This window comes from Semicossyphus pulcher, unplaced genomic scaffold, assembly GCF_022749685.1.
Source record: "Semicossyphus pulcher isolate SPU_LCO1_2020_fin unplaced genomic scaffold, fSemPul1.0.p SCAF_3, whole genome shotgun sequence".
Classification (NCBI taxonomy): Eukaryota; Metazoa; Chordata; class Actinopteri; order Labriformes; family Labridae; genus Semicossyphus; species Semicossyphus pulcher.
Window position 1 is genome coordinate 20,485,337 of NW_027211704.1, and position 26,359 is coordinate 20,511,695.

Genomic DNA, 26,359 nt, shown 5'->3' on the forward strand with positions numbered 1-26,359 from the left:
AGTCAGGGATCAAACCCCCAACCTTCTGATGAGAGACGACCGACTCGACCACTGAGCCACAGTCGCCCCCTGCTGTGTTGATCCCTGTACTCTTCAGTCCGTACAGGAGACGCAAATTTAAAAACTCATCATCTTATTTCCCCGCTTGTGTGAAATCAATTATTTCACCAAACTCGCTGTTTTTTAAATATCTTTGGGAAGCTGCATGCTAGAGATGCACTTATTGTTTGCTGTGAATCAGACAGCTATACCTAATCCAGCCTCCAACTACAGTGTCCTTAAGGAAACTTTAAACAGTGAATCCATAATAATAAATCCAACACCCTGTGTCCTCTTGTGATTATTTAACCATGTTTCAATGCTGAAAACTGTTAGCCGTCCACTTAGCCACTTACTGATGTCTTCTGTTGTCTAATGACCAATCAGAGACAGTGTTCTTGACTTTCCGCTAACCAGAGGCTCTGTTACTGACGTGTGTGTCAGCGCTGATCTTAAAGAGTTATTGTACAGTGAGACCGTAAAAAAAGTAACAGCTTAAATGTGATAAAGATTAGATTCTCCTGTACACACACACACATTTGGACAGCACTGAATGTGCATGTGCAGTGAGAAAAATTTCATGCCATTTACTTTATACACATTTTATTTGGCATCTTGACACAGAAATTGACCGGAAGTGATGTCAGAAGACAAACAGATGATGGCTTTATTGGAGCTTTATTGTCCCTGCTGCTTGCCGGAGAAATCCTGGAGGGACTAACTTTTGATGAAGTGCAATCATCAAGCTGAAATCAGCTTATGCTTTATTTTTCATGGACAAAAAACACGTCATGTATTAATTCTGTTTTCCTCCTAGTTGCTTTTAATATTGCTGCATAAGAAAACGTTCCTGCAGATGAGGCATTCTGGCATGTTTAACAGGGCTTTTATTGTTTATTGCTTGTTTTTTTTGTATTAACATGTACTTTTACATGTAAATTCCCTCAATTTATCTACAAAAAAAGGAAAATAAACTAATGTTTTTGAACCTTTGGCCAGTCAGGATTCAGTAACACCCACTAAAGTCTCTGCATTATGCTCAATACTTACATACTATACTGATTCCTACTTATACCTCGCAGTGAAGGTACAAAAAGGCTCATAAGTGTTAATGCTCACTGTTTTAGTAAACATCTGAGAGTCGAGTGAGTACAGGCTGAAAGAATTGGGACACAGCTCAAGTGAAAGTTAAAGGTCTGATGTCAAATGATGGAAGATAAAAACTCCTCGTTTGGAGACCAGACGCTCTCAGCTTTAATAACGCCCACAGCGTCCTAGAAACAGACACAGACAGCAGGATTGTTCTAAATTTGCTGCATGCTGCATGTGACGATCAATTCTTTGAAGCTTTGTTTCATCTACGTCATCACTGTACCTATTAATAAGCCAGCGGCGGCATTGTCTAAAACATGTGACTCTTTAAATAGATGCGTTTTTGTTTTGTATCTAAAGTGAGTGTTTTCATGCCCCCCACCTCTCTAGCTGGTGAAGCTGTGCAGCGGGATGATCGAGGCCGGCAGAGCCTACGTCAGCGCCAACAAGCTCTTTGTTAACGGCATCAAGGACCTGTCCCAGCAGTGCAAGAAGGAGGAGACGATATCGGTGAGCAGAAGTGGTCAGAACTGACCTCAGGTCGGGGTCTCAACAAACGCCAGCTCGTATCTGTCTCTGCGTGGACGTTCCTGCGATTCCCCTCAGGAACAGCGGAGCAGCATAAACAGGATTGTCCAGACACAGAGTCATGCAGCTGTTTTAAAGATGACAGATGTGACTGCATGCAGGCTGGAGATGTTTATGCTGATAGAGATCTGAAGCCTGCTTTATGGTTTTTTAAAGGAAAACATTTGGACTAGATTTCCTGCTCAGTGTCGCCCTGGTTGCTTTGGGATGAAGATGTAGGGACGAAAATGTGTCACACTCCACATCCGGATCTAGATCATGTTGAATGGACAGTAAAATACATGTAGAGACAGTTTAGAGGTATTTTAATGACTTATTTTTGTCTACGTGCTTAAATAAATGTGTGTGTTTGTCATCCACCTCGCAGGAATGCCTTGAAAAGTGCGGAGAAAGCCTGCAGGAGATCGTCAACTACCACATGGTAAGACACTTACGCTCACGAGTGTTAGCCACAGGCGAGAGGTCGAGGTGGAGCTGCTGCTCCGACACGCCCGGCTCCTCTTGGCATGTTAACGTCTCTCAGACATCCAGTCCCTGCTGGGTCCAGTATTGCACAACACACACACAACACACTCCGAGTATGACCTCACTGTGACGGTGAATCTGTCCACACAGGCCGCTCCACATGCGTGTGTCTGATTCAAACCACATGCTTCCCCTGATGTGAGCGGCAGATATTATGAACACACATACGCAGGTTGTATCGTATGACTCTCTCTTTAAGGCGAAGCGTGATTCAGAAATTCCCGTTTCTGGGAATTTAGAACCGGTTTTGAAGCCTTCAGGGAATTCCACATTAACAGGAATATTATGACACTTTAAACTTTTGGATGCATAAGGGTTTTAATTAACATGCGAGAGTGTGTTACAGTTGTGACGAGGTGTGAGGGTGCGGGGTGTTTTGAGCTGTTTGATTGTTTGTGTGAGTGTGTGAACAAAAATAGCAAAAAGGGAGTGTGATTAGGATTAAGAGCCAAAAAGAGGACCGATGTCATGAGTTATCATGTTTAGTTTATTTATTCTGTGTTTCTGTCATGATGTAGTTCTAGTCTAAGTTTGGTTTTGATTTGTATTTTCTGGTTCACATGTCCTTTCCTGGCTACTTGGTCACCTCGCCTCTGGTGTTGATCCACTTCCTGCCTTTGTGTGTTTTCCCGCTTGTTTGATAATGTGCCCTGCCCTTATTGTTTTCACCTGCTCCCTTGATTGTCTCACCTGTGCCCGATTAGCCTCGCCTCCCAAGTTTATTGTGTTCCCCTTTTTCTTTGTCGGTTTGTGGTATGTCTTTCATGTCCTCCGTGTGTCTTTTGTCCTCGCTCCTCGTGGCTCCCCGTGTTTTTTGCCCTGTCCTTTGGATTATTTGTTTCCTGTTTCCTTTTCTGCACCTCTTGAACTCAGCAAGCCTTTTTGTTTAGCATTTTGCCTTTTGTTAAATACATATCTGCTTTGTCTGCATATGGGTCCTCTCTCTGTTTGTTGAAACCCTCAAATGGTGACACAGGAGGGAAGAGAAGAAGAAAAGGGAGGCAGGAAAGGAAGGGACACAGTTGCGACAGTCTCTAGTTTCCCTTTTAGAGAAAATTTTCAGGATTTTCAAAATAAAAGCGTTACATCTTTCAACAGTTTTCAAAGATATATGGGGGGACATTTTAACAAGATTATATTATTTTCCTAAAGAGCTCTGGTACCAAATATGCAGGCTGTAATCCTGTTTTTGATATAGAAAGGTTGAATGGCTGCTGGACTTCTCCTTCAGACAGTGCAAAGGGAAGACTCTTATCTTCCTCTTTTTACCTGTCCATTGTGCTATGACCTCATTAGAGACAATCAATCTTCCCCATCTCCTGTCATTCTGAAAATTGTTTAACGCAGGCTCTCTTTTTCTATATTTCTTCTGTTTAAAGGACCAACATTTGACTAAACAAATACGCAGTACAGCACCCTGACTTAAGTAGTCGAAGGGCATTCAAACTCGGCCTTCAACGTTGGTCAAATAGAGCAATAATTCACGCACACAACATATAACAAAAGTTGATCCTTTGATATGCCCCTCTAATCCGTCTCCTTCTTTTCCCCGTGTATTTCATTCGTGCCGGTACTTCACTGACCCGCTCCATCAAGGTCAAGCCTGTTCAACTTTAAATCCCTTTTTAAATCAAAGCGCTACACACGAGACGGGATCCGTCGGCTGCATCTATCCAGTGAAATCGTCTCCTGTCTCTTCTAAAGGCCACCTTCTCCTTTCTTTCCATCACTTTTAAAACTCCAGATAATACGGCTGATCGGCTCCAGTCTGCGTTGTGTTTTCAGCACTTGTTTTTTTCCTCTGCCCACCAGCAACCTCTCCATCCATCCATCCATCCATCCATCCTCCTCCCTCCCTTGACATACCCTTCACCACAGGCGTCCCACTCCTCCACTCTAACACCCAGGAATTACACTAATAGCTTGTCTGGCAGACAGTATGAATGAAAGGATGGAGGGAAGAGGAGGAGGAGGGGGAGACATAGTGGAAGAAAATCTATCTTTGTTCGACCACCCGCTACAGGCCTGTTACTCCACCTTCAGGTCTCCGTCAGACACAAAAGAAAGCATCCAAACCATCTCCCTGTAAATCCCCACGATGAGCAAATGTGTGCAGTTTAAAACAAGCATGAATCCAACTCTTAATCTCAACAGAGCGAGAGTGATATCACTGTAGATTTTGACTACCACTTTCTCTGCTGGGGGGGAATTTGTCCTGTGAAATCACCTACATACTCGTCTACAGGAGAGGTGCATGATGGGACTTCCCCAGCAGCAGAGGTATAGCATCTTGTAGACACTAAAGAGTGCTGGGAAATGAGTGTAGACATGCTGCAGGTCGGGTTGGGTCAGACCCCGGGCACTGTAATCCAGAGCAGGTTTGGGTGGAACATTTGGATTAGTTTACATGCGGGTCTAAAGTCGATCTGATGGAACTGATTCAGTCTTTAATTCTTTCCTCTTGAACTGGATTTCCACCCTGGAAAGTACCAAACAATCACTTTGCACGACACACATTGTCCGCAGTCTGTTGACACAATTGGCAGAGTCATATAAATATTGTAACAACTAGCGACTGTTCATTGTTTGCCAGCTTTCAAAACTGTGATCACAGTGTATTTGTGTGAGGAATACTTAGACATAAAGAAGAGGGGCGCTGGTTTAGCTCAGCTGGTAGAGCAGGCACCCCATGTACAGCGGCTACAGTACCCCACTCTCTCCCCCCCATGTTTTCTGTCTCTCTTCAGCTGTCCTATAAAATAAAGGCAAAAGCCAAAACTTAAAGTTAGTGACTTTCTTTTAAATGCTGCTCAATTAAAACGTACATATTTGTTCATCTTACATTTCTAATTGCGTGTAAACAAAATCATTTTGGGATCTTTAGCTTATTAGCTGAAAAAGCTAGCTTTGCATTTAGAAATCACTTGGTATCATTAGTGTTCTGGTTTCTGTTTGTAGTGCGTTTGTAGTCTGAGTAGTATCGACCAATCACGTATCAGCTGGCTCATGTTGCATTCAGGAAAAGTTGTCTGTTTGGAGCGCAACAAGCGTAACGGCATCCTATTTGTGGTCATTTTAGGATGATTTAGCTTCTTATTAATCCCTGTTGTGCAAGTGTAACTAACAATCCGCTCTCAAACATCGTATCTCAACTCCATTCTCTCTTCTCATGTTGCTACTCAGACTGTAAACAATACAGCACACAGATCAGGAAGTCTTGGCTGGAAGTCCTTTATCACTAACCGCTGGCTGCACCGGCAGCCCTGAAAAGTTGGCCGTTGCTCCCAGAGGCTGTATCATCATTACATTTGTTGTCATTTATTTCTCGGGACATGGTTGTTAACACGAACATGTAAAGTGTCACCAATAAAAGGGGGGATTTTTGTCTGATGATTACATTACATTAAGAATAAAAGGTACAGGCTTTATAGAGAGGGACTGAATCTGAACAGACATATATGAAGGAGTTACGTGTCTGATATACCACTTGTAAATTAGTGAACTGTGATCTGAAGCAAAGCAAGCAATCTGAAAGAACCAATCTGTGATGTCAGCAGGCTCTGTAGGAAGGTCATATGGATGGAGACACACACACACACACACACACACACACACACACACACACACACACACACACGCCCAAAGACTAAGCCTGTAATCCTCAATGTGTATGTTTATTAACTACGGATTCTATAGAAAGTTTAATCCACAGGCGGCCAACATTGGCTGCTATATACATTGTTTGTGTGTGCATGTACACACACAAACAATCACAGTCTAATCTCCCTGTGTGTGTCTGTGGTTGTGTGTTTTTAATGTGCATTCACTGACGTATATCCATTGTCCATTCACACACATGTATCAGTAAAGAAGAAAGCTTTCTGTCTGTTGAACAGCAGCCAATCTTTGGTCATTGTATCTAAAGTGTGGTCAGAAAATATAAGATATAGGAGGGGGAAATACAGAGGTGAAAGAAAGAGGAGTGTGAGATGAGGGGAAGGGGGAAGAGGAAGAGCGGGAGTCCCACTGTGAACAGGAAGAGAAATCTAGGATCCTGTAAGGCTAAAAATCTGTTGAGGCAGCAGATGAGTGTAGGCACATGTGTGTGTGCATGTGTGCCCTCATCCTTCTTTTCTTTCTCCTCCTCTGCCTGTGGAGTTATCTACAACAGTACTAATGTTAAAGGGCTCGCGCTGCCATCTTGTGGTCAGATGTAGCAACTACAGATTTAATCCAGTCCGTCTCCATGCTGTGGCTCGTGATAAAAACAAATGTCCATGTTTCACACCTCCGCCTCCCTCCCTCTGTGTGCACAGATTCTGTTTGACCAGGCTCAGAGGTCGATCAAGCAGCAGCTTCACACCTTCATTAAAGAGTGAGTATCTCAATAATGAAATATATTCCTCCTGCTTTTAAAGAAGAACGACATAATGCATGTTTAGGTTTGCAAATGATGAGTAACGTCTGGTGCAGTGGTGAAGATGGACTTCTTAGACAGATCACATGTGCCAGAAGGATTAAGTCTCTTAATTGGTCTGTTGAGTAACATTTTGTAACCACATGCAGAACAGACAGACATTATTTGACCTCTGTGTCTCTATTTCACTATGCCTCCTTCAGGGACGTGCGTAAATTCAAGGACACAAAGAAGCAGTTCGACCGGGTGCGTGAGGACATGGAGCTGGCTCAGGTGAAGAACGCCCAGGCACCCAGAAACAAGGTGCACGAGGCCGAAGAGGCCACGCAGGCCCTCATCCTCAGCCGCAAAGCCTTCAGGCACCTGGCCCTGGACTATGTTCTACAGGTGAAATGACACAGATTATAGTAGGGTTGTCTTTTTCGATGCCATATGTTTTTAAATGATACAATCTCCGTTATTTAACATTCGATAGAACCAAAAGGTGCCGTAGCTTTAAAACAACAGCAGATCTACAGTCAGATTTTCAACCCAAAGCTGCTGAGAGCAAAAGAGAGGGATCAGCTGTGGTCGAGCATCATGGACAGGAAGTGAAGAAAGCACGCGCCGTTAATGTAAATAATTGTTACACGCTAAAGAACAAACTAACAAGTCTACTCCTCTGTAAAACAGGAACAAGGAGGGTACATGATTTTGTTTTTATAGGCCAGAGTCACGCTTCATCCTGCCGACTGTGTGTCTGTCTGCTCCGCCCTCCGTCACACTTGGAGCTCTCATACAGCAGCGACACAGCAGACTGCTCTCTTCTCCCTTTCACGTCTCATCAGGATGCAAAAGTTACGATAGTTTCTATTGCAGACAGACAGAGCCATGTCAACTTGGCGCTACGTTTTCTTTAGTCCTGTCCTGCTGGCTGTTGGCTGAGCTCCAGATCACTGCCCAGTGATGGACGTCCAGAAATGTCCCAAACACAGACACCACCTCACACTTCCACTGGATTATTAGAGGGAATATTTTAATATGGGTGTATAAAATATTTTCATTAAGCCTTTCATTACTATGAACAGTACAGCAATGACTTTTTCTGCACCAGCAATGCGGGAATGTGCAAAATAAAAACAAGGAATTTACCTCGTTTTTTGTTCCTTGGACTTCTGTTTTTGTTGACGTGGTATTAAAACTGGTATCGTGTATCAAAGTTTGAAATCACAGTACTGTGACAACTCTAGATTAGAGTACGAGTGTTGTCCAGTAGATGGTGCTGACACTCAACAGAAGCAGAATGACACACATTTACTCAGAATGCAGGTAAACAAACACACAAACATGCTGTCTAATATCTGTATTTTCTTTTTCTTCTCTGATTTTCTCAGATTAATGTGCTTCAGGCCAAGAAGAAGTTTGAAATCCTGGATGCAGTAAGCAACACAAACATGTCCACTCTTATTTCTGACTGACAGCTCAGCACTGATGTATATATTTTGTATTGTAACCATCGTTGTCTCTGTGTGTCTCCTGCAGATGCTGTCCTTCATGCGAGCTCAGTACACTCTCTTCCAACAAGGCTACAACATCCTGGACGAGATCGACCCCTACATGAAAAAACTGGCTGCACAGGTGAGATGGAACAAGGAGAATCATGTGCCGACACACGCACCAAACACGTGCACATTTTCACATGCAATCGTTGCATTGTAGTGATGCTTTTGTTACTGTATTTGCCTTGTGAACGCCGACTCTTTTGCAAATAACACACACATTGTTTGTTTATTTAACGTAAGACAGAGTATTCGATTATTTTTCATTACGTGAAAATACAACAAAAAACTGGGACTTTGTAGAAGTTATCTTGTAGGGTTTTTTTTATCTTAAAAGAAATTGTTTCCCTTGGACATAACAATAAATCTTCACCCTTTATTGGCCTCCGAGGTAAAATTGTCTTCTTCCTATGAACACGTTATCTCAGTGGTCATCTGTTTCCTCAGAGTTAACTCTATTTCTGTGTTTGTTTTATACCTCATAAAGTTGACTCTGCTGTCGTTTGCTCTCTGCAGCTGGATCAGCTGGTCATCGACTCGGCCATGGAGAAGAGGGAGCTGGAGCACAAACACGCCATCATCCAGCAGAGGGTGAGACAGCAACACAACCTCTTTACATCCCCCTCTCATTGCCGTCAACCCTTTTATGTGCAGCAGTTATAAAATAGGAAAGAGAACACTTCCTGGTGCTTTTCACGTGTCCCAAATTAGATCAAAAGTGCCAAAACCTTTTGCAGATTTTGCAATTTTGATTAGCACAAAAAAGAGCGAGCAGTCGTTACTTTATGAAACTTTCAGTAAAGAATGATTTAAGTTTTTCTTCTCAGATTCAGGTGACTGAGGCGCAGTTAAAGACTTCGGCCTAGATTTATGGTTACACACATGACCTTAACTTACTTTACCTTGAACTACAGGTCTTTTGAGTTCACTAAGTGGTTGCTGAACTACATTTTTCTCCTTGTTCAGTTCCACTTCGCGTGACAAGTTCCTGGTTGTTCAGGTATCAAATAGGCATAATGGAAAGGGTATTTTTCTGTCTGTCTGGAATCACAACAAATACATATCTTTTGTTATCATTAATCAAATTCCTTTGTTGGAAAACGCTTTACATGGAAGCTTTTGAATTATTTTTATGTCAACTTTGTTTTTTTTGCCTCAAGCTTGGCGTCTATTCCTGCTTTCTTCAGTCCATCTCGGCTCGAAGAAAGCTTCTAAAGTAATAAAAACAACTTTATGGGCGAACTGTTTTCCCTTCAGGCTCAGAATAAAGACAGTTTGATGGATTTACTGTATGGGTCATTCAGCTGTATAAAAACAATTATTTCAAACCTTTGCCCTGCTACACAGTCGCACCCATGCGCAGATGCGCGAAAGTAATCCATCTGTTACCTGAAGGGATGCCAAAAATGTTATCTGCCAACAGCCCATTCCCTCAGAGTGCTTTACTTGTCTGGTGCAACCGTCCTGGCAGATACAGCTCAGGGCTTTGTGCTCAACCTAATGACCTTACAGCAACCAAATCTTCAATCTGAGAGCTCAGAGTGACGTCACCTGACTGTATTTTCAACACAATACAAGTCTTAGGTGCTTAAGCTATAAAATAAAAGGGACCCTCTCTTAGGATAAAGATACTTCCTGGACGTCTTGTGTGTTTCTGTCCTAAAGGTGCTTTTTGACCAAAAATACCACAAACTTTTAGTTCCAGGAACTTCTCTGGGAACTAAATGGTTGCTGTGGCCCTATTGTTGTCTGCGTTTCCACAGCGGCCTAAAGTCCTGGGATGATGAAAAAAATCAGGTTAATTACTTATGAAGAAGCAATAAAAGTAAGTGCACTACACCGCCAGTGCAGTAGGTGACGGTAAGAAGAAGATGAAGGCCATACAACAAAGATGACGCCCTAAAACGCGACCAACGGGCCGGTATCATTATTTGTGCGACACTACAGAGAGCCTGTTAGCATGGAGGAGATTCAACTTGTGCTGTTTTTGATCGCGCTTTATTGCATTGCATTTTTGTCTGCTCCATCTCAAAGCACGATGATAACAGTGAGCTTGCCGCTGCAGTCTTTTTAACATGGCCGGCGAAATAAAACGCTGCGAGTACTCGACCAATCAGAAACGATCAGCACTGCAGGCCCTGCCCTGAAAGTTCCTGGACCTTTGGAAAGCAGGGACTTTTCGGGGGTAAATCAATTACCCCTGAACTTCATCTAGACCCTGGTTCCTGCTATTGAAACGCACAGTTCGTCAAAAGGTTCCTAGTTCCTGGGGAAAAGTTCCTTCTGTTGAAAAGCACCTTGTTAAAATGAAAGACACAATGTCTCACTTCAATTAGTGTTGATTTTGCATTAACACTTTTATCCCTCTCTCTCTCCTCCCCTCGCCTGACCGTGTTCTTCCTCCAGACTCTGATGCAGGTGAGTTCACATTTTTCATTCATCTGAACCATTACATTCAGCCACAACCTGCACAATACACGCACTGTACTGCTGTAAAAACACACACATCTTTTGTTTCAGAGGTTCGAAATGATGAGTATAGTGCTGAGTTGTGAAATAATGGTTAAGGTGAAACTCGGCAGCTTTTGGGATGATGTTTACCTAACCTGCGCTGGTAGTTAGGTTGGATTTCTTTCTTTCTTTCTTGAGATGATTAGATTGACAGATGCTGATGTTTCATGTGCTCTGCTGTCAACCTACATCACAAGATCTGTAAGCAAAGAGCACTGCACGCAACAAAAGCACAAGTCTGTTCATGTTTTTTAACGCTTCTGTGTTGACATCAAACATCCTGCCTAAACTTGAATATATGATCGTACCTCATAAAATGTGGACCTGTTTGTGTGTGTGTGTGTGTGTGTGTGTGTGGAGTAGTTGTATGTCAAAGTACAACAGATTGAGTGTCCGATGTATGTAGAGCAGTTTTATGGTCATCACATGCTGACTCCTGTTGCAGGAATCAATAGGCTGTTTGGACGGTGTGTGTGTGTGTGTGTGTACAATGAGCCCTTCTGCCCCCACATTAAAGTATAAAGGTGTGTGCGTGTGAAGCATCGCAGGAGGTAGCAGACAAAACATTGTCCTCTAATGTTACTCGGCGCCGTTGTGCGTTTCCACTGAACTTGTGTGAGTGTGGCCTTGTGTCTGCCTCACTAAAGCTTGTGCCCTTCATCTCTCAAATCTTGTCTCCCTGATACTATTCTCCACACATTCCTGAATTACTCATCTAAGCAGCTTATTTTTATCTCTTATATATAGTTGTCTCTTGTCCTGATCTCTCTTCCTTTCTCTTGTTTTATTTTTCTGTTTTTCTCCATCCCTCGCATGCACAGAGGCAACCACACTCTTGTTTATTCCTAATAAAACACACGCACGCTTGTGCCTCTCTTCAAAGAATACAGCTCTCCCAAATATCCTCGTTATTTTTTCTTGTTCTAATTTGTTTCATCTGAACCCTTAAGGGTTTTCAACATGTCAGAAAGCAAGTTATGAGGATATAATTGTCAAGAAGAAGCCTTTAAATAGTTTCCTCGCTGTGATGTCTTTTATTATCATCTTGTCTTGTTCTTTAATTAACTGTAGATGTTCTTGATCTTATTTAAATGGAAGTACTTCCTGTTTTCTTGCTTCCTCACGTAAATATAGACATCTAAGCTTTGTGTGGACACTTTCTTACTGTAACATGTCACATTTGTGTGCGCTACTTGAAGTAAATAACCACAGCTTGCTCTAATATTATATATTAGATGCTAAAGTATTTAAAACTAACCAGAATGTCCGATAACATTTTATTTTGAGTTTTATCCTATTTAAAAGTATGATAACGGAAATATTAATTTTATCCAATGAAGTTAAAGTAAGCATTAAGAAGGGGAAGTAAGATCATGTGAGCAGAGCGTACATGATGCCAGCCTCCATACTTCTCTCTTCTCCGACCGCTGCCAGCTCCAGCCAGTCAACAGATGGCATTACGCTGCACAGTGGTTGGTTTATTGCGAGGGCGAGAACCAGAGAGGACAAAGAGCAGACAGATGAAGAAGGAGGAGATCAGACACAGAGTATGAAAGAGGATAAAACTATGATTTACCGATTTAATATGTTATTTGTTTTAAACTACATGCGCAGAGTGAAGCCACTGAAGGGAGATACACTTTATCCCATTAAATCACACAGCTTCTTTCACAGCAACTTTTTATGCATTACGCAAATTATTGTAAAAAATTAGTTTCAATTTAGGATAAATTTAGTCTTTGTCTTTTTACATAACTACGTGCACCATGAGGGGAAAAAAGCACCACAGAGACTCATTAGCAGGTGAAACTCAGCACACAGGTTGGCTGGAAGATTATCAAAGCCGATCATTGATAATGCACGCGGTCACTGCGTCAATAAGATAAAGGAATTCTTCTGTATCCAACCATCTTACCTGCTAACAAAACATTTAACAAAGTATGCCTTTAAAATGAAAGGAATGAGTCGTCGTCATCTATTTTCACATTCTCCGGGCTGTATGCAAATGTAGCAGAGAGGAAGCAAAGCTAGAGACAGCAGAGATAGTGAATTATAGATGGTGTACATGCTTTATTAATTGGACATTAAGTAACTGAAATAGTCACACTCACAAGAGAGAATAAGATACCTTTTTAATGAATGTGGTTTAGGCCAAATTGGATATTACTTTGGACAAGTTATTTTTTAGAAGAATGAAGATGGATTGATAGTTACATTTAAACTCCCAACATTACAATGTCATCTATAAGAGCTATTATATTGTAAATCTGTAAACACATCCCCATCCAGTGTCCTAGTTTTTCGCTCCTCTTCCTCTTTACTCTCAGTTTTTCACTATAAATATGCAACCCCCCTCCCTCCACAGATCACACGCTCCCTCTTTCTCCCCTCTCCTGTCTTTCACAGGACTCTTTCACTCTTTTATGTGTGCAGGACTTCATTGTGGCTCCCTGGGGGATTGTTTCCTCTGCTCTCTCCTCCTCCATTGTTACAACATTTGGCTGTACAACTTTTTTGAGACGTAAACAGAGAGGGACAAACACAGAGAAAAATGCGGCAGTGATGGGAGAGAGAATATTTATAAACTAAATGTATTACAATGGAGATTATGTTCAATCCAAATTATTTAACCAAACTATAACCTTAATCTGTATTCACAGTACCCTGATTGTAGTGTGTAAAAATATGATAGGCCAAAATATGATTGAAGCTATGGTAGCCCAACAGAATCAGGGCTTTTAATGCCTTTGCATTCAAACATGGCAGCTACAGAGGCATCCCTGTGGTCTAGTAGTACAAACATATATTTACAACATCCTTAGTTGTATTCAGTGTGAGTACCTTGTTGCATGCAGTCACCCTTTGGTCTCCTCAAGTCTGTTTCTCCAGTCGAATATGCCAAAGATACTTTAGATATACTGTATTCCAAACAGAAGCAGCAATCTCACTTATATTTCACGTTCTTAAACTTAAAATGACTAGTAATAGACACAAAGGCACCTGTAAAACGTGCCGTAATTCAGTGCAGCACATAGGCTACCAGTGTTAGCGTTGACGTTTCTGGCATTAGACTGCAGGTGTGTCATGTTTTTCCACACAGTGCGCTAACTAACAGACACCTTGTATAAGGCAACATAAACACGTTTTGTTGGTCCCTGGTTTTTATACAGGCACTTATTCAGCCGCCTGTGTGCTAAAGTCCTCCATGGTCCCGGCTGATTTAAGGTGGGAAGAGGGGGCTCCGGGCTGGTGTTTGGGGAGCAATAATGTCAGCTTGATTAAGCAGCAATAGTGTCCAGACAGATGGAAAGCCGAATCCTCTAAACTGAGGATGAAACCCCGGGCTCCTGGACAGCTCGAGGGGAGCCTTAAATCGCGGTGTGGGACGGGGAGGAGGCACGGTGCTGCAGTGAAATGAAATGTTTGATCTTCGGCAGCCGCGGCGGGGTCAGCGGGGCACGAGGACCCTGTGACAGCTGTATGCTAATGAGGGCTCGCGCCACATCCGAGATGCCGGGGGTGTAAAGCAGGTGGCGATGAGTGAAGGAACGCCACGAGCGCGCTGCTGCTGATAGTCTCATCTGGACTCGCGTGGGATGCGCGTGTTTCTCTAGGTTAACCTGTTCGAAGAGATGCTCTCTTCTCTCTAAAGATAATTATTTATTTATTTATTTATTTATTCTTCCGTTTTTAATATTTTATTCTCGGGTTAGAGATGCTGTTGGATATCAGTGTGGTTAAGATGAAGATATTTGGCAGACTGGACTATACACTGGTGAGGAACGGTATTTCTTTCGTTTTCTCCAGCCTACATCTGTTTACCTGAATGCCTTAGTTGGACACTGGTCGCACTTAATAATAATACTTTTAAAATGAATTATTATTATTATTTTGCATATGAGTTTTTACATAATTAGTGTACAACAACTGAAATGCTAAAGGCTCAAAACAGAAGCATATTACCACCAACTATAAGACACCTGACAGGGTAGTAACAGCCTGTATGTATTGCTTTGTCTGTCTACATGTTGACATTGCTTTGTTAAATAGTCTCCAGATGAAATTTGACACAGAATTAATCTTCATATTTTGTCTTGTCTTCTTGAAATGAACTCTACAGGCTTGTGTATCAACTTCATTACATTCTCGTATAGCAGTGTCACATGTTGTTACTGTCTGTAAGACTCTAATCATTCATATTGATCTATATCAAGCAGTCAGTTTGATGATCAATATGAATTTAAAGTTCTTGTAGACATTTGTTGTTTTTGTGGCATCTACGAGGATCAATGAACAGGCATTGATACTTTGTACATGATGACATCAGTGTGCAGTTATACAGTCATTTATCCTTGAAAAGGAACACACAGAAGTATTCATTGATAAGGGAGTGCAGAGATCCAGCACAGACAGAGAGCATGGTCCTGTGTGCGTGTGTGTGTGTGTGTGTGTGTGTGTGCATAGTCATGTGCCATATGCCCAGTATTACCTTGCCCCAAACCAAAGGCCTCCTTTACAATAGTGAAACCTAACCTCAGCCTCTGCTCTCATTTGAATCTGTGTCCTTGTGTTTTTCACCTCGCTGAGCAGATGGCACCTGGCTTTCAATGTCTTTTTGGGAAATACAACTCTGTCTGCACAAAACTGATAAGAAAATGGAGACTTTTTTTTATCTGCCAGGTAGAGAGGTGATGTACTCTTTAAAGGCAAACTAAAGAACAGATGGCTGGCGTGGAGAGGAAGAGATTGAATTTAGTGGAGTAAAAGGTAAACACAACAGAGGAAAAGTTCAGCAGGAGCATTGTGTCGGAGCTGCTACTGCATGTGGCACTGATAAGGCGCTATCTCCGTTTCCCCTTCTTATGTTTAGATGGACTTTTACACTGTCAATATTCCCCGGCTGCTTACATTGAAATCACAGTTAGGACAGGAGGAATGATTACAGCGACCAATAACTATCTCACTGTACATATGAGCATGTTTCAAGACAGATGTGAGAAAGGTGGATAGAAGAGAAAAGTTGATAAGATGACAGCCATTGTGTTTGAAAATGACACTTTTTTTCACACAGAAGCAGCACAGCAAAGGAACAAATAAAAGCTTGATTTACAGAACATTGTATAAGGCCATTCGTATCTATTAAAAATCAAACAAACAGAGCCTCACATTGATCTTGTGCACTGATGTCATCCCCCTGCAGGACTTTTCTTATGATGACCCTAAGCTGGAATTCAACGTGGATGCACCCAACGGTGTGGTCATGGAGGGCTACCTCTTCAAGAGGGCCAGCAACGCCTTCAAGACCTGGAACAGGTAAAAGAGAAGTGAAGAGGGGGAGCATAAAAGAGAGCCAGAAGTCTGTCTATTTAAAGAGTATGAAACAACTAGGACACATGCAAACACACACGTGCTTGTTTGTTTGTTATATCTCTTCATACCTTCTCTCCTCTTCCAGGCGGTGGTTTTCTATACAAAACAGCCAGCTGGTCTATCAAAAGAAACTCAAGGTACTGTTTGATGTTCTTAATTAAATATTTGTGTTTTCTTTGCCAAGATTTCTATTATCTCTGACACTAATAAAACAAAGCAGTTTGTATGACAGTTAATTTATATTGCCCTCATTATTGATCGTTTTCATACCTGTGCCATGTGCTGACTTGTCCTCAACTTACAGTCATGAGCAGATGAACCGGTTTTATGTCGCTACCAATAAATTACTGTATGATAGAGTTGTTGTGACGGTGCTCTCTGCCAAAAGGACTCATTGACCGTGGTGGTGGAGGACCTGAGGCTGTGCTCAGTCAAACCATGTGAAGATAACGAGAGGAGGTTCTGCTTTGAGGTGGTGTCACCCACCAAGTAAGTGTCTTTGTTTGTCCCGACACAACATCTCTAAAAACGTCAGCTGTTTAATTGTAAATTTTTTTCACTTCTAATTAGTCGTTATATTACTGACTAATATGTTTGGAATATACAAATTAGCCAAACAACACGTCTATTTATAGCATTAGACAGTTATTGGCAGGTGTAATATAACCGTCATCTACCTGCCTGTAGGAGCTGCATGCTGCAGGCTGAGTCTGAGAAGCTGCGATCGGCATGGATCCAGGCCGTCCAAGCCAGCATTGCCTCTGCTTACAAAGACATCACCGACAATTACTACATTGAGGTACGAACCCACAAGCAAACACCTACAGCCACACCACATGAAAACATGCTCCTGTGTAGCCTCACTATCTCTGACCTGTCCGCTCGTCTCTGCAGCGCTTGGACCGCACAGCGTCGCCCTCCACCAGCAGCATCGACTCGGCCAGCGAGCCCAGAGAGAAGGGGGAGAGGGCTGACAGAGGAGTTCGGGCAGGAGGTGGGGAAAGCCTCCTTCAGAGGGTGCAGACCCTGCCGGGAAACGAGCTGTGCTGTGACTGCGGCCAGACGGCTCCCTGCTGGGCCTCCATCAACCTAGGGGTGCTGCTGTGCATCGAGTGCTCCGGGATTCACAGGTAAACTACACCTGTACAAGACATGTTGTTTGGAGGCAGACATAAAACAGAGAGAAATAAAGACATTTTTCTATAGTGGGTTCTTCCAGGAAATCAGCTCTACTGTGTGACAATATCCAAAACATTTACTCAATGTAGAAATGAGAAGAAATCTGCAGAGTCTCTGGACTGAAAGTTATAAGACAGGATGTTTAAGTCATAAGACAGGATTTTTTTTAGCTTTCTCTTGAGACTTTTAAGTGAAGAGAAATTAAATTCTCCCCCCTAAGGCAGTTTTGATGAAAGGAGAAAAAGTGAAAATGTGCTTGTAGATTTATAAAAAGTCTTAAACCATTTTCCTTCTTCTTTCTTTCAGGAGTTTAGGCGTCCATTGCTCCAAAGTGCGCTCACTGACGTTAGACTCATGGGAGCCTGAATTGCTCAAGGTGCGCCTCCTCAGCACTTTTGCTTGCAGCTTCTCCTCCCTGTGATGTGCTTTTTACAACCAGAGCCGCATTTATAATTCTTTTTTCGAGCTTCGCTAAAACGTCCGTCTCATGTCTTTGTCCTCCTTCCCTCCTCTTGTTCAGCTGATGTGTGAATTGGGGAACACTGTGATCAATCAAATTTATGAGGGAACCTGCGAAGAAGCGGGAGTGAAAAAACCCGGACCGTCCAGTTCAAGGTCAGTCTTTAACTCCTGCAATGGACTGATATTTAGTAGAATTATTTGCATCTCTACAATTATGTGAAATTGTTCGTCACTATCTGCCTCCAGACAGGAGAAAGAGGCCTGGATCAAGTCTAAATACGTGGAGAAACGCTTCCTGAAGAAGATGAGTGGGAGCGAGGCCTTGGTGGAGGGTGAGAGGAAGTCTCGGCCCTGGACGGTGAAGAAGTGCCAGCGACACAACAGCTCCGTTCGAGCCCCAAACAAAGCCCGCAGGAAATACCATCGCTACGAGCCGGGCAGCGCTTCACCTGCAAACCTCTCAGCAGGTCAGAGCAGAGAATTAACTCCTTATAGTCCTACACATCGGCACAGAGCTCAAGCAGTTAAGATACACAAAGACTGTACGAATAGCTCAGACTTAAATCTTGTGATATTTTGTCGTTTGGCAGCAGCTGCAGCAAAGTTTCGCCGGGACTCCCTGTTCTGTCCAGACGAGCTGGATTCACTATTTTCCTACTTTGACACTGGCTCTGGTCCTCGCAGTAAGTCCACAACAACACAGTCTGCACATACGAGCACATGTTTACTGGAGACTTTCAACAACTCAAACTGAAATTCATATTCCAACTTCTGACATGTTTGCTGTTAATGGTACAATCCTACCTGTCATGCTGGTGTGTGTATGAGTCGTACAGTATGCGTCGTGTAATGATTAACGTGTCCGTGGCTTGGCGATGCTTGGCCCCGCAGGTCTTAGCAGCGACAGCGGCCTGGGAGGAAGCACAGACGGCAGCACAGACATCCTGGTGTTTGGCTCAGTGGTGGACAGTGTTACAGAAGAAGGTATAGATCATGATCATAGATGGTGGAGAAGAATACCTGTGTCAATAACCGCGCTCATAATGAAATTATAATACATCCATCAAGAGAGTTTTAAAAGTTAAAAATGCTAAACAAAAGTGTTCACATCATTCTTGTTCTTTACGTACCTGCAGAAGAGGAGTCAGAGGAGTCCTCCAGCGGCGAGGTTGAGATCGAACAGGAAGTGTCTTCAGACCCCGAAGACCCGAGGGAGCTCCACCCCGGGGCGCTCCTGCACCGCTCCTCCCGTCTACACAACCTGCCGCTCATGGCCGAGGCATTGGCACACGGAGCTGACGTCCACGCTGCGAGTGAGGAGGAGGGGAAAACGCCCCTCATCCAGGCCGTTGTGGGGGTGAGAGACTAATTTTCACTGTGTTTAGATTTGGCAGGAAGTGAACAAACAATGACTGATATACAACAACAATATATGGTTTTAATCAGATACTACATCATTGTGTTAAAAAATAATAAGAGATAAGCTGCTGAAGGTGCCAGACCGAGGTGTTATGGAAGCAGTAAGAGAGCTATAAACTCTCCATTAATGATCAAAAACGAGGCACAATCTTGTCCCTGAACATATTGTCCAATGTTATGCATTGCTTGACTTCCCCGAGAGACTAATTTCCACGGTATTTAGATTTGGCAGCAAGTGACGAAACAATGACTGATCCTTTTATTTGATTTTAATCAGATAGTACATCAATATGTTAACTATCCATGTTAAAGATTAATAAGAGATAAGCTGCTCAAGATGCCAGACTGAGATTTAAGAGAGCTATAAACACTCACAGCCATAAATGATTAAAAATACGGCATGATCTTGTCCCTGAACATACCGCCTAATGCTATGAACTGCTTGACATCCTCTTCCCTTAAAGTGTTGGGGGGTACTTTTTTAAACTAACCCAGACGCACACATTTTTTAGTTATGTGAACATAACAAATAAACTGCTATAAACAGCCCTCTCTGTCTGTCTGTCTGTGTCTCCATCAGGGCTCTCTGATCGCCTGTGAGTTCCTGCTACAGAACGGCGCCGACGTGAACCAGAGGGACATGAGGGGCAGAGGCCCGCTGCACCACGCCACCTACATGGGACACACCGGGTAAGAAACACCTGCAGAGCGTGAGGAACTTTCCATGACCTGTATTCATGATTCCGTTCATGGCAGTTGACATGAGGAATTTTATAAAATAACTCACCTGCGACAGATGAGGTAACCGTTTCTCGCTTCAATACTAACTGAAACTACTCACTGCCAATTCTTTTAGCAGCAACACATCTTGATCTTTGTTGGGTCGTAAATGAAGCATGAAGCCTAACAACAAAAAAACCACAAAGCATGTTGGCGTTGAGAGAAACAAATTATTTTTTGAGACGCTTTTATTGAATGCCACGTATTCTTGTCTTGCTGACAGCTAAGACAGATCATATCTCTCACTTTATTCTCCCATTATACAGTGTCTTTCTTATTGTGTCAATAAAACAAAATCCCAGGTTCAGATTGTTAATTGTTAATTCACCCTTCATCTCTGTGTCTACATCTTATTTTTGTACAGTCAGGTGTGTCTGTTCCTAAAGAGAGGAGCATCACAGACGGAGGTGGACGAGCAGGGTCACGACCCCCTCAGTATCGCTGTCCAGGCTGCCAACGCAGACATCGTCACACTGTGAGTGATCTGGATTCTTCTAAACTCACTTTTTAACCCCTTAAGAGCAAGTTATTTAATTGCAAGACATTCTTGCTGAAGAAATGCTGGTTGAAAGGACTCGTGTACAAAAGTAGTTTTCAAACAGAACCAAATATTCTGCTGTGACTTTAATTCTATTCCATGATGTAAAATATCTGGGGCTGTCTGATTATCTGTTCTGTTCAAATATTAAAGTCAACATCCATTGTTATTGCATGCATGGGACATGTCCAGACATGTTATATCAAATGCACTCAGATAGAATTAAATAGCAGTCCTAGGCCTTTACTTAACGTCTGCTTACAACCTTTTTCTGGAGCTTAGCGGAGATGTGCATGAGAGCTCTGGAACTACAATTTCCATGCTCAAGAATTAACTTTCTTACTTTAAATATATACATTATATATATTTGTTAACAAGGCATGTGGTGTTTTTTTTAATTGTGTGAAATGTAGTCCTAATTGTTGCTTTCACTCTCTCTCCTCCTGACCACCACACCACACTTTCATCCTCACCGTCTCCTCCCTCCTCAACATCTCAATCCTGTATCTTTCTACCTATTCTCATCCACCTTTTGTCCTCTTATTATCCCATTTCTCATCTCTGCTTCCATGTCTGTCTTTTTTCCTCCTCTCCTCCAGATTGCGTCTAGCGCGGATGAACGAAGAGATGCGAGAGGCGGAGGCTCCCTTGGGTCAACCAGGTCAATACTCCAGCAGCAGCCCCACTGAGCAGCAGTATAGGAAGTGCATCCAAGAATTCATCTGCCTCAACATAGACGAATGCTAGTGGCCACTTCTGCACCCCGAGCGTAGCTTGCACTCCCTCTTTACATATAAATATATAAATATTCCTCCTGACTGGGAAGCTAAAATACCTGGGATAGGATAGAGGAAGTTGCCCCGAGACGTTGATCTCAAGTTACTTTTAAAGATCAACACATACGGGCAACTTCCTGTGATAATCTGAGGAGAGAGGAGCGTACCACTTGCTCATTATGGGGGTGTTTTGTGTCATAGGGAGACCCCTGATGGACTTTTTTAACTCTACTGACAATGCAGTCACCACCTCCATTTTTCTGCATCACCACTCTGTTTCTGCTCGCCATTACTTGGCACCACCCATGCTATGCTAGCTACATGACACACACAGTAAAATGACATCTGCTTTTTGGTGTTTTGCTAACAGGGTCATACTCTAACTTATCATAACCTGGTGTAACCTCATATTTGAGGGTGTGGGTTTACTGTTGCCAACAGCTCTTACCTCTGAAGAATCCGGCTGCATTAACCCCCCTTACACCTCATATTTATCCAGACCACCTGTATAACATCCAGCTAAACCCGTCTCTTCTTAATCAGAGATGTAAATATACACATGTAGAAGTTATATGGGTAATCTTTAAACTATGTGCTGTGGCATGAGGTGACAAATGGTATTTGTTCCATTACTAAAAAAGAGTAGCAGACACGCTGCAGTAGAGGTGAGCGAGGGTGTTTACTGTGTATAAAGAGGAGTCAGGAGGAGAAATTAAATGTAAAACTGTGACATGAATACTGAAGGGCTTTTGGAGAAAAGACCCTCGCCTGCTTTGTAAGATACTTTGTGACATGATGAGTGAGTGTGTGAGTGAGCGAGTGAGGAGAGTAAATGAGTGCATGTGTCAGAGAATACTGAGCGACAGAGTTAAATCATATGATATTATGATACATTATGTAAAGGAAAAAAAGAAACTGTGCACTTTTCCCATTTACAGTATTATTATTTTGTTTATTTCGGTTAGTTAGTCTTTACATTGTTCATGTCTAGTTATTGTCTATCTTTTGTCTATTTTATTTATGTAATCTCCCCAGAGGATCAGTGCAATGCATTCTTGGATGCAGTTTACTTCTGCTCTGCGTAACTGTTAATGATTGTCATTTTAGTCTAAAAGCATTACTTGGAATTTATGACGCAAAGTCTTTAGGTTACATCATGTAATAGCACTCATGAAGACATTTTGCTTTCATTTTCCCTTTGGAATGGCCTTACATTGCTACGAATATGATTATTGGCATCAAAATGCACCACTGAAAGAGATTTACAAGCTTATTTAAGGAAATTATTGTCACAATGTTCAATTTTTTTAGATTAATTGTTGTCATCTGTTGTTTACTTAAGTTGTGACAAACCAGAGCAGGAAGTGCAGCGAGGGAGTGTTTCAAACTGGATTTATTCGCTGCCTTTTCCAGAACATAGGTGACTCATGACACCTCCATTTAGTTGTAAATACTCATCCATGTTACAATATCTGTGGTGAGATAAAAGGGGCACATTTAAGGACCGTTTATACACTTGTGGGGTCAAAGGTCGTATAAATATCTGGCTTCCCTCACTGGTCAATGCTTACAGTTTTCTCTGCATGCTTTGCCAGAAGTATTTTTTGGCAGGTTCAACATCGTTTGCATTCTGAGCATGATAAAAATATCTTTCTATAGTTTGATCACATTGTGCCGTGCAGTCCCGTGGAGTAAGCATGTACCACCGTGACCCCTCTGGTGTCGGATATACTTCTTACTTTTTGCACCTCTGTGCCATTCTTCTATCCACGGACCAAATCTGTGGCAACTTCCTCATTCCTGTATTTTAGTTCTCCACAATAACAGTAATTTTATTCTTATTTTTTTAATGTTGTGGTTTATTTTTCTCTGCCAAAGACTTTTTAAAGGGAAAGTGTCTGACATTGTATGATATCACCGTTGTTTTTTTTTTAAACTGTTCAGAGTAGATACAGCATAGTCTTACCATACTTTGTGAAGTGACAGAGTGGTAGAAACACTGTTGGTGTACTCACATGTTCAAAAGAGGTTACAGAAATGTGACAGACCTGAGAGATTTTGACATGGCAGGTGATATTCTGCGATAGTTCAATGTGTACTGCAAGTAGAACCAGTCTAGGGGGTGACGTGAAGCTACTGTGACCAAACTGTAAAGGGCCCTCGCCCTAGCGAAGTATTAAATGTTGTGTCTATTGTGTGTATTGACATAGGAGTGGTTAAAGGTGCTGTTCAAAGCAAACATGCTGTAAATAGTACACTTGTGTATTTTAACTCGACGCAAACTGCCTGCCTCTCAGCGTTCAATCACGGATCCTGACTGTCTGATCTGTTTTATGTTTGTCTTTTTATTCTCTCAAAAAAAAAAAAACCTGTCAGGCAGAACTTTAACACACTTCTGCATTACTCTGAGGTGTTCTTCTGTTCACTGACATTTGGATATCTTTGGAATACTTTCTTCCTTGTCTTAAGAAGCACTGAGGAGAAAAAAAAGAGAAGACGAAATGCATACAATAAAACTGAGAAACTCTTGATGAACTAACCCTGCTTACTGCTTGTTGCTCTCATTTCTGTTTCCTGTCTCATCTCTCGTGCATAGCATTCTCTCAACATCGCAGCAACATATCTGAAATTTTTCAAGAAAATAGTTGCTTTACGCGGTCAATTTTCAAAGTAAAAGTATGCGTAGACATTGTCAGATGTTGGGAGAATGCTATTTTTACAACCCGGTCTGGTATGTCTTCTGGTCTAACAACTTTTGGGTAGCACTTGGCTTATTCAAAGCAACAAAACAGTTTCCTTCATCAACACAATTAAAGAAGGTGTACACATGGGCTTCTCCAGACTGACAGGTCAATGTTTAAACATTTTTGAACAGTGACGTTATTGTTTTAGGGTTCTTACACTTTCCAAAACAATACCTTAATTTCTAGTCTGCAGGAGCAACACTGCCTTGAATAATTCATTGTCTCCAGGGTTTAAAACATAACTGTTATTGAAACACCATCACTGAAATGTCTTCTCACATGCCATAAATGTCTTATTACTCACAAACGGCACATGTCGACTTGGTGAAATAAACACTGACCTACATATCACTGCTTCTGTCACCACAGGGGTTGCAGCAGGCAGCAGGAGAGTTAAACCCAAGGATGCTCGGGATAGAGTGAGTGAAGCATCCTGGGCCGTCTTACTATAGGGGATCAGTTCAATACTATAATTCTCTCTGCTCTGGTGTTTGTGGGTGATCTTTAAGGTGTCTGGTTCTCTCTGGGGATCTTTTTTGGCTCTTGGGGAGAAATTAAACACATAGACGCACTCAAAAATCTTTGGTTTAGAAGTGTTGTTTCCTGAAAAATTATGTCTTAAGCTTTAATGCAGCTTTATATTTGGGAAGGTGTAGTTTTTATGCCCAACATAAGTATGGTAGTTTCCAGGACACAGAGGGCGGGTAAGTAAAACAAACTCAAGACTGAGAATATTAGGGTAAATAAATCCATGTATCATCACTTGATATGTAAGAAAGGCCAAAGAGATCCCAGGATAATGTACAGGAGTGACATGGACAGGATGCTCACCTCTCTTTTAGTGCAACTTCCTGAATTTTCTATTCTGCAAACTAGAAGAGTAGTATTTAAAAAATGTGCATAAAATACAAATTTAGTTTATGGTTTAAAAAGTAATTTACATATAAAAGAAATGATGCTTTAAAGAATTATGAGTCACTTATAGGACCCTGAAGGGATATTTATATGTACCACTGAGCTAGGAGCTCCTCTACATCTTGGGGCTACACGTTCGGGCTTTGCTCTTCCGTGCAGAAGTCTATCTGCTCTTTACTATACCTCTATATACCTGTCTGAATACTTAAATATTGGTTCCTGGAGATTTCAACATATGCTGGCTTGCTCTCACTTACGTTGAAGCAGAAACCAGCAGTCTCCACACTGCCCTGCCGCGGGACAACACCCCCCTCTGATTTTAGTGTCCCCTGTTGCAGGTGACATCTCCAATGTTGATGTCTTTCGCGAGTTTTCTATCCTGGCGTCTCTCCAGCCCGAGAAGTTGAGGAGAAGAAGCTTACAGTTCAGCCGCCGTCAGAAGTCGCACTGACCAAGGACCAACACCTTTTCTGACCAGTCCTCTGTCACTTTGACAGCCACGTGCCTGTAAAAAACAAAAAAAAAGACTTTTAATGATTGGGAGTGAGTGCAACAGGTGCTAATTATCACAAACCTGCAGGAACGTGTTAAAGCTATTTTTAAATAAAGGTTTGTAAATTCATTGCTATTTTATACATGTTTGGTTAGTCGTTGTAGCATGTCAGTTGTTTTAAAGGGGCACGCCAACAATTAAATATTGCACTTCCATAAATAGGGAGACTTTAACTCTTAATGTTGTTATTAAAACATTGATTCCTACTCTTACAACAATGTAACATAATCGTGTATTTTATTGTATCCTTCTTGAAGGGTAAATACCTGTCTTTCCAACTCCATAGCCCCAAATGTTGGTGGTCCCCAGGTCCAAGTCAAAGCAACCCTGATGACATCATCTGGGTTATTTTTAAGACAGAGCTACAGAAAATATTCCATTTGTTTCCATAGGCTTCATTGTACTCTCTATGATGAGTAAAGTAACTATTGTGTTTAAAATCAGTGAAGTGCCCCTTTTATGTTTTGTATAATTTTATTTCGTCGAACCGCAAAACTGTTATGCAGCTGTGGCTGAAATAAAGCAAATAGCCTAAAGAAAAAGGCCTTATAGAATGTTTTTGAGCATTTCAATCTATATTGTCTTTTAAACGTTGGCGAACAAATACAGTAACGAGAGAGCAACACCAACAGAAACATCTTATTCGTTGTGGAGACTGCAGATGCAGAAGAGGTCCTCAAAACAGACACAGACGACTTCGTAGTGTGTTGGTGATTAATAGGTCATAAACGTGAGTATGGATATAATGTGTAAATATAATTGTATTCAAGTGTAACAATATTTTAAAGACACAATTGAACTTTTGAGAAATTACAATTGACGAGATATGCTGATGACAGTAGAGTGCTTTCAATATCATTTTTCAACCGATATAACACAAACGAAGAAGAAAACCGGAAGCGTTGTTGTTCCT

At 41.9% G+C, this 26,359-nt stretch overlaps 1 protein-coding gene across 1 annotated transcript in view; it reads left to right on the forward strand.

Moving 5' to 3' along the window:
• LOC138605464 (arf-GAP with coiled-coil, ANK repeat and PH domain-containing protein 3-like) overlaps window positions 1-22,566 on the forward strand; it is a 53,199-nt gene extending 30,633 nt beyond the window's left edge. The window contains exons 3-24 of the mRNA XM_069677736.1: window positions 1,522-1,641; window positions 2,087-2,140; window positions 6,561-6,619; window positions 6,865-7,048; window positions 8,035-8,079; window positions 8,183-8,278; window positions 8,716-8,790; window positions 10,606-10,617; window positions 15,911-16,023; window positions 16,166-16,217; window positions 16,469-16,569; window positions 16,768-16,879; window positions 16,975-17,210; window positions 17,566-17,635; window positions 17,780-17,874; window positions 17,968-18,188; window positions 18,312-18,404; window positions 18,613-18,705; window positions 18,858-19,078; window positions 19,721-19,830; window positions 20,285-20,395; window positions 21,058-22,566. Of these exons, the coding sequence (XP_069533837.1) occupies window positions 1,522-1,641; window positions 2,087-2,140; window positions 6,561-6,619; window positions 6,865-7,048; window positions 8,035-8,079; window positions 8,183-8,278; window positions 8,716-8,790; window positions 10,606-10,617; window positions 15,911-16,023; window positions 16,166-16,217; window positions 16,469-16,569; window positions 16,768-16,879; window positions 16,975-17,210; window positions 17,566-17,635; window positions 17,780-17,874; window positions 17,968-18,188; window positions 18,312-18,404; window positions 18,613-18,705; window positions 18,858-19,078; window positions 19,721-19,830; window positions 20,285-20,395; window positions 21,058-21,205 (2,421 nt within the window). The 3' untranslated portion in view covers window positions 21,206-22,566. The remainder of the gene's footprint in view (window positions 1-1,521; window positions 1,642-2,086; window positions 2,141-6,560; window positions 6,620-6,864; window positions 7,049-8,034; window positions 8,080-8,182; window positions 8,279-8,715; window positions 8,791-10,605; window positions 10,618-15,910; window positions 16,024-16,165; window positions 16,218-16,468; window positions 16,570-16,767; window positions 16,880-16,974; window positions 17,211-17,565; window positions 17,636-17,779; window positions 17,875-17,967; window positions 18,189-18,311; window positions 18,405-18,612; window positions 18,706-18,857; window positions 19,079-19,720; window positions 19,831-20,284; window positions 20,396-21,057) is intronic.
• Window positions 22,567-26,359: the final 3,793 nt, after the last annotated feature.